The 18,081-nt window shown below is 38.8% G+C and overlaps 1 protein-coding gene across 9 annotated transcripts in view; it reads right to left on the minus strand.

The window, feature by feature from the left end:
• Window positions 1-2,310: 2,310 nt before the first annotated feature.
• The window catches only part of LOC117955687 (serine/threonine-protein kinase DCLK1-like), a 42,610-nt gene continuing 26,839 nt past the window's right edge, over window positions 2,311-18,081 (minus strand). For 7 of the 9 annotated variants that reach the window (XM_034890316.1, XM_034890317.1, XM_034890318.1 and 4 more), the window contains 11 exons: window positions 10,526-10,607; window positions 9,662-9,834; window positions 8,968-9,087; window positions 7,355-7,501; window positions 6,464-6,597; window positions 6,177-6,254; window positions 5,949-6,045; window positions 5,759-5,839; window positions 5,531-5,644; window positions 5,224-5,297; window positions 2,311-4,218 (listed from right to left, as the gene is read on the minus strand). In XM_034890316.1, coding sequence (XP_034746207.1) covers window positions 4,161-4,218; window positions 5,224-5,297; window positions 5,531-5,644; window positions 5,759-5,839; window positions 5,949-6,045; window positions 6,177-6,254; window positions 6,464-6,597; window positions 7,355-7,501; window positions 8,968-9,087; window positions 9,662-9,834; window positions 10,526-10,607 — 1,158 coding nt within the window. In that variant the 3' untranslated portion in view covers window positions 2,311-4,160. The remainder of the gene's footprint in view (window positions 4,219-5,223; window positions 5,298-5,530; window positions 5,645-5,758; window positions 5,840-5,948; window positions 6,046-6,176; window positions 6,255-6,463; window positions 6,598-7,354; window positions 7,502-8,967; window positions 9,088-9,661; window positions 9,835-10,525; window positions 10,608-18,081) is intronic. The other 2 variants (XM_034890324.1, XM_034890325.1) reach the window with 1 other exon arrangement.

An 18,081-nucleotide genomic window follows, 5' to 3' on the forward strand; every position in this document is an offset into this window, starting at 1 on the left:
TCATTTTGTTTGAAATACTATATTTTGACTTTTTTTGACATACTATACCATCACTTTTCATGATTGTTTCCAACATACTTTTTTTACACACAATACTATGACTTTTTTGACACACTACACCATGACTTTTTAACGTCTTTTTTTTCGACATACTATACTATGACGTTTTCGACATGCTGTACTATCACTTTTTATGACTGTTTTTGATGTGCCATAGTGTGCGGTTGTGTGTCTGTTTTGACATGCTATACTATGACTTTTTTGAATTTTTTTGACGTTCTAGACTGTGATTTTTTATGTCTTTTTTTTTCGTCACACTGTATTATGACTTTTCATGATTTATTTTTTCAAAATGCTGTATTATAACTTTGTTCTACATGCTATACTATGCCTTTTTACAATATTCTTCAGTTTATGACCTTTATTATCACATACTATACTACAACATTTTAAGAATTCTTTCGACATACCATACAATTTTTTTTCTTCATACTATGCTATTACTTCTTTGATTTGTTTTAGACAAAAATGACTTTGTATTTTTTTTCGACCTAAGACTCTTTTTTCGACATACTATACTATGACTTTTAATGATTTTTAAAAATATAATACATATAATGACTTTTTTCGACATATTATCCAATGACTTTTTGTGACTTTTCTTGACTTACTTTGATATTTTTTGAAAAATGTATGCCATCACTTTTAATGACTATTTTTGAAATACTATATAATGACTTCTTTCAACATACTACATCATGAGGTTTATGTCTTTTTTCGACATACTATACCATGAACTTTTATGATTTTGTTCAAAATACTATACTCTGACTTTTTTTGATAATACTATACTACGACTTATGAAAAGTGATAGTATAGTGACTATACTATCACTTTTCATGATTTTTTTTATATACCATAGTGTGCCCTTTAACTACATTTTTTGACAAATTATACTATACTATGTCTTTTTTCTGAAATACTATGCTGTGACTTTTTATGATTTTTTTTGACATAAGACTCTTTTTAGAAAATGCTATGCTATGACTTTTTTGACATACTATGCTATGACATTTTATGTCTTTTTATCGACATACTATACTGAGTTTTTTTCTTTTTTTCGACACACCATATTAGGACTTTTAGGATTTTTTTCCACATAAGACTCTTTTTACAAAAATCTATGCTGTGACTTTTTGTGTCTTTTTTAAACATACCATACTGTGAATTTTTATGTCTTTTTTAAACATAGTATTCCATGACCTTTTATATTTTTTCCACATAAGACTCTTTTTATGAAATCAATTTTTTTGATATCCCATAGTGTTCCTTTTTATGACTTTTTAACATACTGTACTATGACTTTTTTCAACATGCTGTGATAGGACTTTTATTTTTATTCAACATATAATACTATGACTTTTTATGATTTTTTTCGACATAACACTATTTACGAAATGCTATGCTATGACTTTTTTTGAAACTTTTTTTGACATGCTATACTATGACTTTTTGTGTATTTATGACAAAAAATTGACATACTGTGCTGACTTTTTATAATTTTTTTCAACATACTATACTATGACTTTTAATGATTCTTTTGACATAAGACTCGTTTTACTAAATGCTATGCTATGACTTTTTTTGACATACTATGAGTTTTTATGATTTTTCTCAAAATACTATACTATGATTTTTATTTTTATTTATTATACTATGCCTTTTTTTACTTTTTCAACACACTATACTTTGAATTTTTAATGATTCATAAAAAGTCATGTATGTCACGAGCTTTCAAACAACACAGATGATTTGTTTTTGAAACAATGTTTTCATTATTACTTTTATTATTGATAGACAATTGTTTAACAGAGGTACAGGTATTGGTATTGCAACAGATTGTAATACTGTGAAGCAGCACTGAGAGCACCTTGGTAAACCACATGTGCCCATGTGCTGGAGAGAGTGGATTTCAACAGCACAACAAATTCATACTGATCTGGTCAATATGGCAGCACATAACTGTATATGTGTGATGATGAGAATTAATACATAAAATTACAGACAAATGCGACGATTGCAAGGAGACCGTCTGTTAAAAAACAAAAAACAAAATATTTCTTTGCACTTCCCACACTCTTCTGGCTTCTCCTCAGCTCAGCTATCTCAGTTACTGGAAATCCCTTTGCCGGTGGCTTTTGCAAAGGAAGTGACATCATTCCCAGTGTCTAACAACAAGCAAAGACGTAGGTATCTTATTCTATTTGTCTGTGTATATCTATCCAGGCGGTACAACATCAGGTCAAAATGTTTTTTTCAACTTATCTGTATTGTTTCATTTTGACCTGATCATCTCCTCTAGGTTATTTTTTTTATTTGCTGACTGAATGAGACACATGTATGACAGTTGTTTTTTACAGTTTCCAAAGACATAGCTACTAGTAAAGAAATATACTGTATTGTGAACTATCAAAATAAATGAAATTATGTTATTTACATAACATACAAACAATACTTCATCACAAACTGTTTTGTTTTATAAGAATAGGCTACGGTATGTCTGGCATGCTTTCATCTGAATAAATGAAGCCATGAATGAGGTTATACACGGCTAAAATAAATCCTCTTCTCTCCTTTTAACTGTTTTGCGTTCCAAGAGTGTTGCTGGTTCTCCGACATCCATACTGTCTTTCTTGAGTGCATCTACACTGCAGTACTTTGTGCAAATAGGCAGCCCTCATAAACTGTTAATTGTATACATTTACGACCTAAAACATATCTCCAAACCCATACAGCTGGTACACCTAGGCTGCAACAATTATACCTTTCTTTACTGCTGGGATATGTGGATGAAATAAGCCTTCAGTTTTGGGGAAAATGTAAACAAGGCTTCAAATGTGAATATGAGCATCACAAAATATCAAGATTAATATGATATCAATTCAGAATGATTGTGAAACTGTGCGCTTTGAGGAAAGAATGTTGCGTTTGCTACACAAGCACCTGAATGCTGCTGAATTTTGTGTATCAATATGAACATGTCATGAACAAAGCAGTTGACAAAATTACAAGCAGGAATCAAATGCACCATTGTTGTCTTAATAGCAGTCTGTGTAAAATGTAAACTGCAGTACTGCAATCCAACATTGCAAAAAGGCAACGCCAGTGCTGTCTTTGATGATTTATCTTCCTATGACGACTGTATTTAACACATTTGTGAGAAAAACTTCTTTCTCTACACACTGTAGCTCTGATCTTTCCACATTAGTCTACATTTGCCTAAAATTTCTGAGCTCTACTTCTACACACTTTTCAATTATTTTCTTTACTATAAGATCTTAGGACAAATCAACAAAGACATATCCTTTATGAAAAAGGGAAATACATATTAAAAATGCAGTGAATAAGGAATGGTTAAATAAGGTTCAATAAAACATGAACATTGGTCCATATTCTCATATTGCCTTGTAGAGCTGCTCCACCATAAGGAAGTCTCCATGTTGAAGCTGGATCATCACTGAAGGGTAAACGATACTGTTACCCTTTCTCGCTCCTTAAGCTTGGCAACATGGGCTCAGAGGAGAGAATGTTAAAAAGAAACAAACAAAAAGTATTTCGACCCAGTCCGCCTTATCCCTCGAGTTCTCCATTTTGTTGTCTTGTTGCCTTTATGGTCTTTCTCCCAACCTCTCTACCCTCTTTTCCTCTATCCACCCTTTGATCTATCTCTCCTCCAGGTTCGGAAAGATGGATTCAGGGGAGCTAAAAGTCATCTCTGATTTCTATTTTTTTATCCTCAACAGTTTTTCCCAATTCACCCCCAGCCTTAGAAAGAAGACTGTGGGAAAGCTGACGTCTCCTCTTCCTCCTCCTCCATGTAGAGGGAGGAGCTGGATGAGGATTTCCCCCACTTGCTTCTTCCTCCTCCACTCAGACTCCTCTCTAGAAGGGCGAGTTGGGGGAGTGGATGATACTGGCTGAGCTGATGGAGATGTCATCAGAGTCAGATGGGAGGCTGGGGTTTGGGAAAGGGTCAGAGCAAGTGTCAGGGGTCAGAGAGGACAGGCCAGGGAGGCAACTGGGAGGCTCCGCCCATAGTGTTGTCATTGTTGATGTTGTTACTGTTGTCATTGTCAGCATCATCTGCCATGACAGCGGCTTCACATTCGGGTGGCGTCCTCGTCTGAGAACCTGCCCCTCCTTATCAAGAGGGGTGGCCTGAATGAGGATAAAACAGGAGAATATTATGATTAGATCCTCTGATGAAGGGAATCAGCAGCCAGGAATCCTTTAGTATGGAGGACCAGGAGAGCCTTGCACATGTCGGTTAAGTTATTAATTGATAGTTTATTGGATCTATAAATATACCTAAATTAAACTATCAATGAAAAGATCAATAAAAATATATTTATCAATACCTAAATGAAAGATTTTGATGCAACAACACAATTCTTAAATTATTATCAATCAACATTTGCAGCTGGATTAATACACTAAACTGTTGTTTTGTTGTGAATTCATCTGGACAAGTCTGTTATTAATTCCTCTTGTCAGTGTCCACATTTCTGTAAATATCAATCAGCCAAATTTATAACTGGAAATCTATTATAACCACAAACCTCCTGGTCCTCCATGAATCAATGATGGATAAAGACACAGGAATTTGGCCATGGGAGCTGAATAGCAAGTTCCGGTATTAGTACAGGCAGGCAGGTAGGGAGCATGACATTTATCCTACACCCCTTGATTGTGACAAGCCTACAAGGGAGCAGGGTTATTTCTTTGGAAGGCAGCATTCACAAAGAAATATTGTAATCAGAAAGTGACTGTTACTCAGTGTATACCACAGCAACAACAGTTTGTTTACTTTGTTGTCAAAGATATGAATACATGTTCAACGGGGAAATAGGAAAAACATGCACAAGGGTCCTTTTAAGGGTAACTTTCACTTCCTTGTTTAAACACATTTAGAAATCCAGGAGACATTGGTAAACCGTGACACGACATAGAGGACAAGGCTTTAGCAAAAGACAGACAACAAGGATGCATGTGCTGCATGAAATATATGTTTACAACGTGCGCGGGAACGACATTGTCAAAGCAGCACAGCAGAAGCCAGCCAGCAGGGCTGCACGCAGGGAAGAGGGAGGCAGCAATTTATGTGACACTATTTGCTTTGTTTTGATTTCTTGCTACTTGTGTCTCTATGGAAACCTGGCGTACCTTATCCAGTACATGGCCGGGTGCTGGTAGAAATCCAACGACCCAGATCTCTGCATAGAAAAACTGTCGTCCAACTGAATACAAAAAGAAACCAGCACAATTAATCTAAACATCAGTTCACTTTAAAAAAAAAAAAAATTTCACTCAGAAAGTCGTGTCTGTCTCATGAGGCAGAACAAATCAACAAGGTCTACAACAGAAAATTGTAGACCTTCGTGTACACCAATTCAACTACAACTTTATATGAACCTTACAATCTGTCAGAACAGTTGGTTTATGGGTGGTCGTGTTAGTGGTGGTAACTCACAGAAATGACTGACACTCCTGCAGTGGTGTCATTGACCTTCGGACTGGTGTTGAAGTGCTTCTTTATCTTCCCTGCTACTGACAACTGATGATCATTCTCACATAGACCCTCATCCTGTATCGAGCAAAGGGGAGAGGAAACGAAGAAAATTCAGCGCTTTGGTGAAAATATAACAACTCAATAGATGTGATCCTCAAGATCTGTGAGCACACTTAACTCTGTACTTACAGTGACCCAAGGGTGTTCTAGCACCTGGAGGGCAATGTATCTCTGATCCACTTCCACTTCCAGCATGGATCGAATCAGCTCCTTCAGCAGCAAAAAAACATTGGTGAGTTGGTCAATTTCTTCCAATGTTGGGATTTGTTCACAACACAGGCAAATAGATCACGTCCGTCTAACTAACATTGACATTCACCTTGGCAGTCTCTGACACGTTGTCCCAGTACGGTAGAGGAAATTCTAGCTGTCCCATTAGTATCTGATCAAAAAGTGCTTCCTGATCGTCACTGCTCCTGAAAACAATAGAATATTGCTCTGATTAACATTGTTCACAGCAGTAAAGATGTCATTCACGGAACTCACCACAACTCTGTGTGTGACAGTGTTTCGAGAGGGACTTTTAAAGCACTAAAAGTGTTCTTACCCTCTAAAGGGCGGAAAACCACACAGCAGGATGTAGGTGATGACTCCAGCTGCCCAGATGTCCACCTTAAGGCCATACCTGCACAAAGACATATAATGACTTCATGGCAAAGATAAAGAAAAAGAAGGTAACATGCAGAGTAGCATTTGTCATTTTAAGTATTATTTTGAGTACAAAATAGTTTTAATCTTTAACCCTCCGCCTAACTGCATTAAGACATAACTCACCACACATTGAGAGTGGCTGATTTGTCCCTGAAACCTCAACTCTGCTACCGACGTCCTTACCCTGTTTCTGCGATGATTTCAGGTGCTACATATGTCGGGGTCCCGCAGACAGTGTAGAGAGGTCCGTCCACCACAGTCGCCAATCCAAAGTCTCCCAGTTTCAGGCTTTTGCTGCCGTCTGCATGCTCATACACCTAGGCACATAGGTTTAAGTTTATAGTTTTTGTTTGTACAAAAATGTTCCTATCCTGATCCTCCCAGGTCAAATCCGTGGGATGGATTGGGGGTTAGTTGTGTGCATTGCTGTCTGCTACAGTGTCCGGAGGTTCTGACATTTTCAAGTCCTACAAATGGGGCTTTAAACAAGTACAAACTTCCAGTGACTTGCAAATCACCCTCGCACTGGCGAAGAAGTAGTACTGTACATGTTTGTGTATGTGACAGAGGGATGGTTTTATAAAGTAGTATGACTGCAAACAAACTATGACCTTATAGCTGCTATGAAACAGATAAAACACATTGTATTATTCAGACATTTCAGCATCTTTCAAGTCATTGTTTAGGGTGTATGGCCCACATCTTCTTCCACAAGGCAGGGCCGACCATCACATGTAAGACTTTGGGTGGTGGATGGAGCAAAGGAGGGGATTCACTCAACAGCGGTTCAGTGAAGCGGATGAAGCGGTTGAGTGAAGTGGATGAGAAGACAGCAAGGAGGTTAACATAAGGGAGAAGGAGGGAGGGAAGACACATACAAGGCAGGTTGGAGAATAAGTGTGCGGGAGGTGTGAGGGCAGCAGTGATGACTAATCTCTCTTCTCTGTGAGAGTCCAGAGTTAGTGATGTTACTTCACTGTTCATTCAGAAAGGAGGGAAGCTAATACTGCAGTGAGTTATATGACCATGTACACACAGTAAAGACATATGCAGACCCACTCGGTGTGAACTCACCAATAGGTTTTCTGGTTTGATGTCTCTGTGCACAATGTTCAGGCTGTGGAGGTATTTGATGGCGTTGGCCAGGTTGTAGAGCATGCCGCTAGCGTCTCTCTCTGTGTACCTGTTGGCGGAGGTGATGGCATCAAACAGATCTCCACCCTGTGGAAAAATCATGATGGGTAGATGGGTTGTCCATATTAGGAACAATATCACAGGGGTTTGTTCTGCATTTTCACACACACACACAACCTGACAGGTTCACCTCCAAGTTTTAACAGTTTCTCATCTTTTCTGCTGAGAAGAGTTAACTAAAAAGTGGATTTAGAGGATTTTTGTTTGCTCAGCAGCTGGAGGGGTAAACTGTGTCCTCATTTCTCCCCTACGTTGAAACATCTCCTCCTACCCGTCTTTAATATTTCTCTTTCATTTAAATGTTTTTGCTGTAATTGCTGTAATTTCACCTTTTCTTCTTTATTGCAGACTTTTTTTTATCAGTTCTCATATTATTCTGCATGAAAAACCCCTCCTCTTATCTCTCTCTTTATGTCTCTCTCATCCTCTCTCTCCCTGAGTGGACTAAATGGAACAGAGGCTTAAAATAGGGCTGGATCTCTCTAACTCTTTCTCCCAGTACAGAGACACACTGTCAGCGTCCGACCTGCACAGCAACAGTTATTTAAACATGAGCACTGTCTCTAACCAGTGCATTTATACTTCTCTACCCCCACTGTGGTACGTGTTTGGTGAACTTTTCATTTCCAAAAGCATAGACTTGAATATGCTGCTAAAACATCCTCTATTCTTCTTGGGAGGCACAAGATTTCCACAAGATTTTTGAATCTGGCTGCAGAGATTTTAGTGAGTTAATGAAGTCGGCATGGGTGTTCGGTGATGAGGCATGGCTCAATTTTTTCATGCCGTAATTTAAAACGATTTATTCAGCCTTGCTTTGTTATTTTAAAGCCTAAACTGTTGCCACAAAGCTGGAAAAACTATTATCTGAAATATCAAGTTTCAAAGTATCAAACGGCACCAAAGAACACAAAATGTATGCCATACGTTTGACTGTATTTAGTATGATCTGTCTCCCTCTCTCGTTGCTCTTACCCTTCACCTCCCCTCTCGTTGCATCCATCTGACTCTTTCCCTCTCTCAGTCCCTGCCACTCTCGCAGAGACTCTCTGCACCTCATTCATTCACAGCCTCCTCTCGATCCTCCTACTTAGGACGCACTCACACGTACACACACTTCTTCCACAGATCGCCTCTCATCTATATTCTGTAGTACTCTACACCAGAACATGAACAGATGGATCACATTCCTGGCTCCTGAATTATGCACAAACATTTCTTGACTCAGAGAGCAAGAGAGAATAAAAAATGTGAGCACACGAGCGCTTCAAGCCGCAGACCAATTCTCTGGATCCCACAGTGTGTGACTGGTTATCAATTTAGCATTTACTTCACTAGTTGAATGTTGCAGCTCAGTCTCTGTTAAATATATAGAGAATACATCTATTCATTATCTTAGTCAGGCTAAATATCCCAGCCTGTCTACAACCAGGGGAGAATGACCCCTAAAAATAAACTTCTTAATTAATTGTAGTACAAACATGGCTACACACCTTGACCAGCTCCATGACCAGATAGAGTTCGCTGTATGTGTCCATCTCCTCTATGAGCAGGACAATATTTGGATGTTTAACCCTGCGGAGGATGGCCACCTCGTTCTGGATCATGTGCTCCTAGAAATAAGAATTGAAATTGATAGTATAACCAAGTGAAACGCATTTATTAAAAAGAATAAAGAGTAACTTAACACCAGGGCCTCTGTTGGTGTGATGGGTGTGGTAAGACGTGTGCTCTGGTGCACCTTTAACCACACCTAACAGTGATGTCACAGTGTACTGACACACACTGAAGAACACTTCTACATTGTTGCAGAAAGGTGAGAATTTAAACTACTGGAGAACAGCAAAAACACGATTTTCAGATGATGTTCACTTTCTCTTTAACTGACACAGATTTAGATTAATTAGCCTACAAATGTTGGTGAATGGACTCCTGTTAAACTAATCCTGCATAAAAGGTGTGTAAACTTATGAACTGCAAACTCTTCGCTGTTCCTTAGTTTTATTCACATTGAAAAATCTCAGTTGTTATCAAAAGAGCTACTTCTGGACATACTGTATTAGAGCAGTATTCAAAGCAAGTTATCTTTTTTTCTAATAACATTTAAGGTTTACGCCAAGCAACAGTATTCCCACTTGAGTGGATAGCCTTACTCAGTACTCTTCTGCCTTTGGAGTCATAGTTTACCTTGCCTCTGCATTTGCCCTTGTTGATGATCTTCAGAGCATACTCCCGTCCTGTGGAGTGCTCCACACATTCCCGGACCACTGCAAAATTCCCATCGCCTAACATGCGTCCCACCTTGTAGCGGTCTGATATATAGGACGGCACAGCTGGAACCTCATCAACTAGAACCTCAGCTACAGGGAGGAAGAACAAGGTTTAAGGCGGCTGAGTGGTTTGCACCCTTTTTTCAGGCGGATAAGGATTCAATGTGCAGAGGACCTAAAGTGCTTTGTTTCAATGATTATAACTTATAATAATAACATTGATATTGAAAAAGGACATGAACGAACATTGAGATGTATTTTAATTTTCAAACTGAGTTTCAAATCAATGAAGGCTCTAGTTACATCTGACAGAACTTACTGGTAGATTCAATAGCAAATTTATGCAATTAATGTTCAGTGAAATATGAATTAATTAATTAATGTATAACATTTGAGAAGTTTCTCTGGGTCCTCTAAAGGTAAATTAAATCAAAGATGAAAATGTCAGAATTAAATTGTCAGTGAGATCTGTTACTTAACATAAAAGACCTAACATTCTTGGTTTAACCTTCACATAATTTACCAAAACACAGTTGGTCAGTGTCAGAGTTTTTTTGAGACAGAGAGATGGTGAAAAACACCAGAGGGGGAAAGTGTGAGAAAATGAGGTGATGAAAACAGGATGTACAACACAGAGGTGCGGGGGGGGAGAGAGAGAGAGAGGGAGAGAGATGCACCAAAGGTCATGAATATGATTCAGACATGCATTGTATTTGCAAGTACACCGCCTTTGCCCACTGACGGACAGATGGGAAATTCTTGTAATGATAATTTTACTTACCTTCAATAACAGTTCCATTCCCGTCTTCCAGTGAGCTGGAAACTTTAGTGGAAGACAGAGAGGTGGAAGAACCCTGGGACCCCTGCAGGGAGGGAGAGGGAGAGACAGAGAGCAGGATTGTCATTATTTTTTAAATCTGTACAATCACCAAAATAGTTTGTATTCCAATCCACACTCAACAAAGCACCATGAAGCAGTCCCTTCTGCTACAATCCCAGCCAAAACAAATGTGTGTCCAAAAATAAGCAAAAGGACATTTTGCGACTTGCGTCTCATTCTCAGAACATCCTTACGTCTGTCTTTGTGTTTGCATGTCTGTGTGTTTTATTGTGCTGCCCTGTGCGGTGTGTACACAGTGCTTACACAAAAAAACAGAACAGATTTACTTAAGCTACTGAGCTGAATATAAACTGGTTACTTATTCGTCAGTAAACCACCTCGGTGTGGCCATGTTGGTCAGACGATTGCATCCCAATCTCCTCTGCTCCTCTCCAATCACAGAACTTGAAGTCATTCCTATCTTATTGTACCTTATTTTTACTCATCACTACTAACTTTAATACCACCTAAAAAGGTTTTGGTGTCACTGATAAATACGGATTAATGCTGTCTTTTGTGTGGTTGGTAAGCAAAAGGTCATTAAGAGGGAAAAGAGATGCAGCGTCGGCATCTGTCTAAAGACAAAAACTCATTACGCCTTCCACCTCATAACCTTCTGTCTGGTTGCCATGGAAGCAACAAGGGCAGGGAGCGAGGAACTAGCCGGTACTGTAAATACATTTTCCCCTCTATCTCTCCTATTTCTGTCTTTCCTCCACTCCTTTCCATCTTTTTGTCCTATTCTCCAAAACCTGATGTTGGCTTAAAATTATTTTACTACATGTTGATAATTTAATTACGTAAGGGAGAAATCTTTGTGGTTTGGGAGGTTTCCAGTGCTAGAATAAATCCTGCAGGTGCAGCGGGCACACGCAGCCTGGCCAGTGATGGAAGTGGACGGCATCATAATTCCTCTAAAATATAAGCTGGCCAAAGTGAATTGTGAATTATTAACAAGTGCAACTGAGAGCGGTGCATCAGCAGTTTGTTGGTGACTATTGTCTCGCTGATGATACATTTTTCTGTCATCTCTCATTTTAGTGCAGGTGTAGCATTTTTCATGCTCTCTCGTGGTGAATTGACACCACATAGTATAATTCACACATAATGGATTATGAATCAATGGATGCTGCCTTTTGTTATTTTAATAACCTAGCAAGAATTTGTAGCAATGAGGCCAAATTTGGCATCAACAAATGATTCACAAAAAAAGCTTTTCAAACTTCTGAAAATGGGTCAAATTACATCTGATATCATACTTCAGATTTTACAAAGTGGATTTTTAACACTAATGCAGATCAATATTCAAATTATGTAATAATGCTTGCTGGGAACTCAAAATAGTAACCTCTTATTTGTCAGGGCAAAAAGACAAAAAAGCCACCCATCATAATGACTTAGATCTGAAAACAATATACAAAGTGGAGCTGCCCTGTATCTCTGCCCAAGTAACTGTCAGCTCGTTTACTCGTCTCTGCTGCTGTGACCTGCAAGCCGCCTAGGTGATGTAGCTGTGAGTCAGGCTGGATTTGGTTTATGCAATGTTATTTTTGCTCGGGCACTCATCCCAGAAAAAGAAAACCCACTTAATACCCATAAAGCCGATGACCCTGATGTGCTTTATCCAAAACATCCTTCTTGCGCTCATTCCATCTCTTATATTTACCTCCATTGTGCTCTTATCGCACATCCAGCCCGGTCTTTGCTCACTTTCTCATTTTGAACTCATATCTCTCTCTTCCTGTCACACAGGGAAACAAAATACTGTTGCTATGGAAACTGCTCACAGATAGGAGAGGCAGCTTATGAGACTTCCAGTGTGGAGACAGAAGCCTATATATGGCAACTTCCTGTCTGCAGGCTGGGAGGTAGGTTTAACCTCCTATGAACATTGTGTCTCTTTTTTTCTCTGTTGAGAAACTATGAGACAGATGACATGACAGACAGAGTGAGAAAGAGACTGAGAAGCAGCGAGGGATAGAGAACAGGAAACAAAGAGATGGTAAGAAAGATGTATGGAGTCTGGTCTGGTTGATTAGTCATTACATTTGGCAGGAACTGCAATGATATTGTTAGACCATCCAGCTTTCCCCATGTTGCACAACACAAAATACACTATTCCTAGCTCTACATCTCTACACTTTTGTTCTGGCTATGACTCACACCATAGAAAAAAACTAAAAACACTGACAAACCTTTTACATCATGGCTGGAGCCACTGCTCTTCAAATCGGCTAGGGCAACACTGAGTTGGCAACCGAATACTGATCAGCGCATAAAAGTGAATTAAACAGGATTTGTATGATTGACCTTAAACATTGAGTATTGTGTCAGATGTTGACAGGTAGAAGCAGAAGTATGAAAAGGCAGTCTGTCAAAAATACAGCATTAAAAATGCAGCAAACATTTACAAAACCAACTTAAGAGTAATGCTAGCCTTGTCCCCAATGACCCTGTTTGTATCTGATTACGAAACACATCCTAAAGCCGTCTTTCTCTCCAGCTCTTAAGCTAAGATAACCAAACCAGCATTTCTTGTTACTTTCACTGCAGGCAATATACATCAGATGCAGGAATTATTGGTGGAACAATATCTAATAAGATTGGATAGAAACATGGTACTTTTTTTTGTCCCAAGTTCCTACTGTGTCTCTCATAAGGACACAAGGTACAGGAGATAATATTTCTTGACTCTCATTTTGGTGTCTAGACGGACAGGAAACATAACATATACAGTATTTGACTTTCATCTGAAGAGATCAGCAGTGTTTAGGGATGCTGGTTTTCTGCTTTTCCAGTTGGACACACAGGGAAATGTTCTTATCACAATCCTTATGCACCGCAATCACAGGAAATCACTGAAACATGAATTAAATGCTTTAAGGAAAAATTGAATAGTGGGAGAATTGGGTTGCCTAAGCCAGTAAAAAAACACCCAGAACCAAAGCACTGGAACAGGGGAGATGAACGCACCACTAGGACTGAGTTTGTGTTGGAACCTCTTATGTGCTCGGCTGAGTACAGACATAAGTTTAACAAAGGAGAACCAGTCGAGTGTGCTCGCGTTGGTCAGTTCTAGAACAGTATTGCATAAAATCTCTGCCTTGTTCAATGTTACTGTGCCTGTCAGCCTTTTCAGCTCTCTGGGACTCAGAAATGGTGCCCCAGGGAAGACTCTTGACACGTGACAGTGCACTGCTGACTCTGTGAGGTTCCTCTAGGTGAGGACCTCTAACTTGAGCAGGTGTTTGGTCCCTTGTCTTGTGCCTGTCTGTGTGTGTGTGTGTGAGTCTGTTTTAGTAAAAATGTATGCATATACACATACATATATATATATACATATACATATACATACATACATATATATATATATATATACATATATATATATATATATGTGTGTGTGTGTGTGTGTGTGTGTGTGTGTTCTCTTCTCAGTGTATTGTTTGTCACTGTTTATTTCTTAAATGTAAAAAAACAATCACAAAAACCAATCATTATCATCATAATCATCCTCAGTCTGCTGGAAATGATCTCTGTTTTTTGCATGATGAACATGATGAACTGTTCCTCAGCAGTTATGAGAAACATGAAAAGAAAAAGACAAAATGAAAAATGAAATGACAATGGATTTAATGAAGACATCAACAAATGGAAATGAATACATTAAACAGAGAAAAAACAAATAGAAACAAATGAGCCAAGAAGAGCTGGTCGTTGCATGACAACAAATACAATATGGTCATCCAGGTTATCAAATATAATTTGCATGTGATAGAGCACACATTTTTTTATTTTTACACATCTGACATGCACATAAATGGCAGTGCAAAATGTCATGTTACCGCCTAAAGATATGTAAATATGAGCCAGATTTGATTCATTTGTGAACAATTTGGAAGAATAAAATGTTCAAGAAACAATGTTTAATTTAAGCCGCAATTGCAAAATTATCCACGCTTTCCTCATGTGCTGCAGCCAGTCTTTTTGGCAGATACAGAAACAAAAATTGGACAAGACATCTAATGACATCAACAAAACATGAAATAAGAAATATAATACATCCAAATACAATCTTTAGTAGCAACACACTCACATGGATGAGATGAGAAGAATTAACCTTCACAATACACACCTTCAGTTTGCTCCCTCTTTCACTTAGACAGACACACACACACACACACACACACACACACACACACACACACACACACACACACACACACACACACACACACACACACACACACACACACACACACTTTAATCATGAATCACCCAAAACAAAATATGGATGGTAATGTGAGATGGAGCATGCAATTCAATGGATTACGGATGCGAGTGACTCAGTGTTGAGGAGGATGTAAGTGACATACTACGGTTGACAATTAGCACGTTCATTCTCTCATACGCTCCCACAAACAGCTACCTGACTGAATCACAGCTGTTGTATTGGCATCATGGACCTTTTGTTTGTTTTTCCTTTAATGTGTAATTGTTTTTTTATGGTTTAATTCCCAATCTGTTTGTTTTTTTCAAATCTAATGAAGCAAACAGACAGAAGAGTTGGGACCTCCCCAGCTCATTCAATTCATCTGTTTGTGCTTTAGAACGGTTATTGTATTGACAGAAAACGAAATCCAGGGTGTGTTTCTACGTGGATCCGTGTGTCTGTAGGTATAATATTAAGTACTAAAGCAATATAAATATGGAAAGCTAGGGTTCTCTTATTGAGGCAAGCGGTCATAAAGGGACTCTAAGAAGAAAAGGAGGAGAGGGGGATGGATGGCATCATGAATGTAGACCAGTCTTTCATGCTTCTGTTGCTAATTCATTAAAACGGGTCACATTAGCCTGTACCAAATGCATAAAACACACAACATGTGCAAGTGTGCATCGAGCTGATGTCTACTGCCTGGGCACAAATGGGGATTTCATGTATAAAAGTGATTCTGTGTGCAATTGCCATGAAGTTGTGTGCTGTCTGAGTGCTTGCAGCTATGTATGTGTGAAAGGGAAAAGTCACAGTGCAATGCTATGGCTGTGTATTCTGCTCAAGGAAATAGGTTAGGATGGCCTGAGCTATGCGAGCAACCTACATCAGGCAGCAAAGTGCCTCTTAGTGTTTAAATGCAGGGTCCAGAGAGGTGAACTATTTAAAGGCTTTACTCATAGTAGGTCACTGAGGCTCTGTGGCTGCTGAGAAGATGGATTTATGGTAGCTTTCAATGCTTTGTAGGCTGAAATTTAAAAAGATATTTCAGTCCTTTTTGAGCCACTGATGTTGTTTTAAGAACACAATTGTTAAAATGCAGGTTTGATTTGAAAGAAAAGGGTTATTTCTGAGTCTTGTATTTTTTAGATTGAGTTTTAAGAGGTGACATAAAGGGAGAGGAAATGTCCAAATATAGTGTCAGAAACTTGGCACCTACTTCTCAAAAAAGCTAAGACTTAATCTACAAGGGAAATGATGGAATATAATTTTTTCCCTGTGAAGTTAATAGGGGTGGGGGGTTGAGTGAGAATGGATGAGATGGGGAGTAAAAGAGAAATTAGAAACTGTCAGAGAGGGAGGGGATAGAGGGAGAATTGCAAACAGGGCAGATAGAAAAAGTAAGTGGCGGAGGAATTACACCATCATATAGCTGAAGTGTGTGAAGAGTGAGGCGGAGAGATAATGTGCTGTGAGGCATCCTCCCTTCCTTCCAGCACAGAGTGTCAGTGAGTACAAAGACCCAAATAATCTCTTGTAGAGAAATACACGCTCATGAAACTCTGTAAAGCTAGAATTTAACGGTAGTATCACTGAGGTCAGGATTGCACTACGAAGCTAATTTGAGAAGGCTGAGGAGACAGAGGCAAAAAGACAGGCAGTGATGTTGAATGTGGAGAGGAAGGGGACAATACATTTATTTCCCCTTTTCTCATTACGTCTGGTTAGCCCTCCTTCACCTTCACCTCTCTCTGAAATTGTGGAAATGATTCGGGAGGAAAGAACAGAGCAGCAGAAACTCGGCACTGTAATCGTCTGTCCATTCAGAGAGAAGTAAACAGAAAGATAGAGAGTTTATAAATGTGTGCACTTGTCGACCTCTTTCCCTTTAAACACTGAAATCTATGGTGACCCACTTTCATTTTTACAGATGACTGTGGAAGTTCCAGTGCAACTTGTTCTGTTCTCAACCCAAATCTGATTTGTTCCTGATCTGACCACGGCTGCCCCTAATATCCCATCAATATAACCTAATCACTGGTGGATTCAGAAGCCTAAGGGCCAGACTATCCACCATCCAGTAAGTCTTCCTGGCACATTGAATGTAGCACGAGACTGAAGCTACCAAGCCCAAGAGATGAATTATGTATGCTATGCCGAAGTTAGATCATACACACTCATTTGGGTAAAGAAATGATTCACAAACAACTCAATAGTCTGTGTCCTATCGACTCCAACACTATTCTTGCCTTTTCATCTCTAAAAAAGCACAAATAAATAGCTCAATAATTGAGAATTAAATCATAGCTACACCCCTGCTGTCAGGTAGAAACACACATGCTTAATGTGCTTTGCACACAAGTCACACAAGTCACACACAGAAGCCCAAATGAATACATGACTGGTTCACATATACTGCTGTGGTAAGAGGAACCGAGCGTGCAAGTATTTGTTTACAAAGGAGAAGATACCAAATCAGCAAAAGACTTAGAGTTCCTGCAAATTAAAGAGCCGCTTTGAGAAAACAGAGCCTGATTAGGATTTCAGGCTGATATTAAAGCTCACCATCGTCACTATTAAGGACTGGGTTAACCAATGCTTTGATCTTGTACACACGCTCGCACCCAAACACACAACAACCCTCTAATGTGGAAGTCAAGGTTTTTCCATTTGAGTTGCATGCTTCCTATCTGCACATTAGTATTTTCTCTTTAGTGACTACCAACTTTACAATGTACATACATAGTGTGTTTGCATCTCAGATCTGTTAGCTACAGATTATGCACACAAACATACATTATGATTTTCCAATGTTTTAACAGGGATTTTTTTAAATCCAGGTCAATTACAGAATACATGATAAAAGGACAACTGTAATCTAATTTCTAGAATAAAATTTGTTTCTAAATTATTTTCACAAAAGGACATGTAAAAAATGACATGACTTGATAAAAAAAAAGAATGTACTGATTGGGTCTTCTTGTTTTTACTGCTTGGTGGCTAAGAGAGGAATTGAAAAGAATTGAAAACAGACATGAAGATTGGAGCTCACAAAGCCAACCATCAGTCTCATTTTAAGATCAGATACTGCACGCATTACTTACTGGCAGATATCTATAAGTCATTGATAGCATCATTAATTGTTGAGCTGCCAAAGGCGGATAGAGTTCTTCACAAGGAACAAAGACCAATGGGTCAGCATGTGTGGGAATGTGACAGAAAATCTGGCTAAAATGAGGAATTG

Source organism: Etheostoma cragini, chromosome 13 (genome assembly GCF_013103735.1).
Source record: "Etheostoma cragini isolate CJK2018 chromosome 13, CSU_Ecrag_1.0, whole genome shotgun sequence".
In the NCBI taxonomy this organism is placed as follows: domain Eukaryota; kingdom Metazoa; phylum Chordata; class Actinopteri; order Perciformes; family Percidae; genus Etheostoma; species Etheostoma cragini.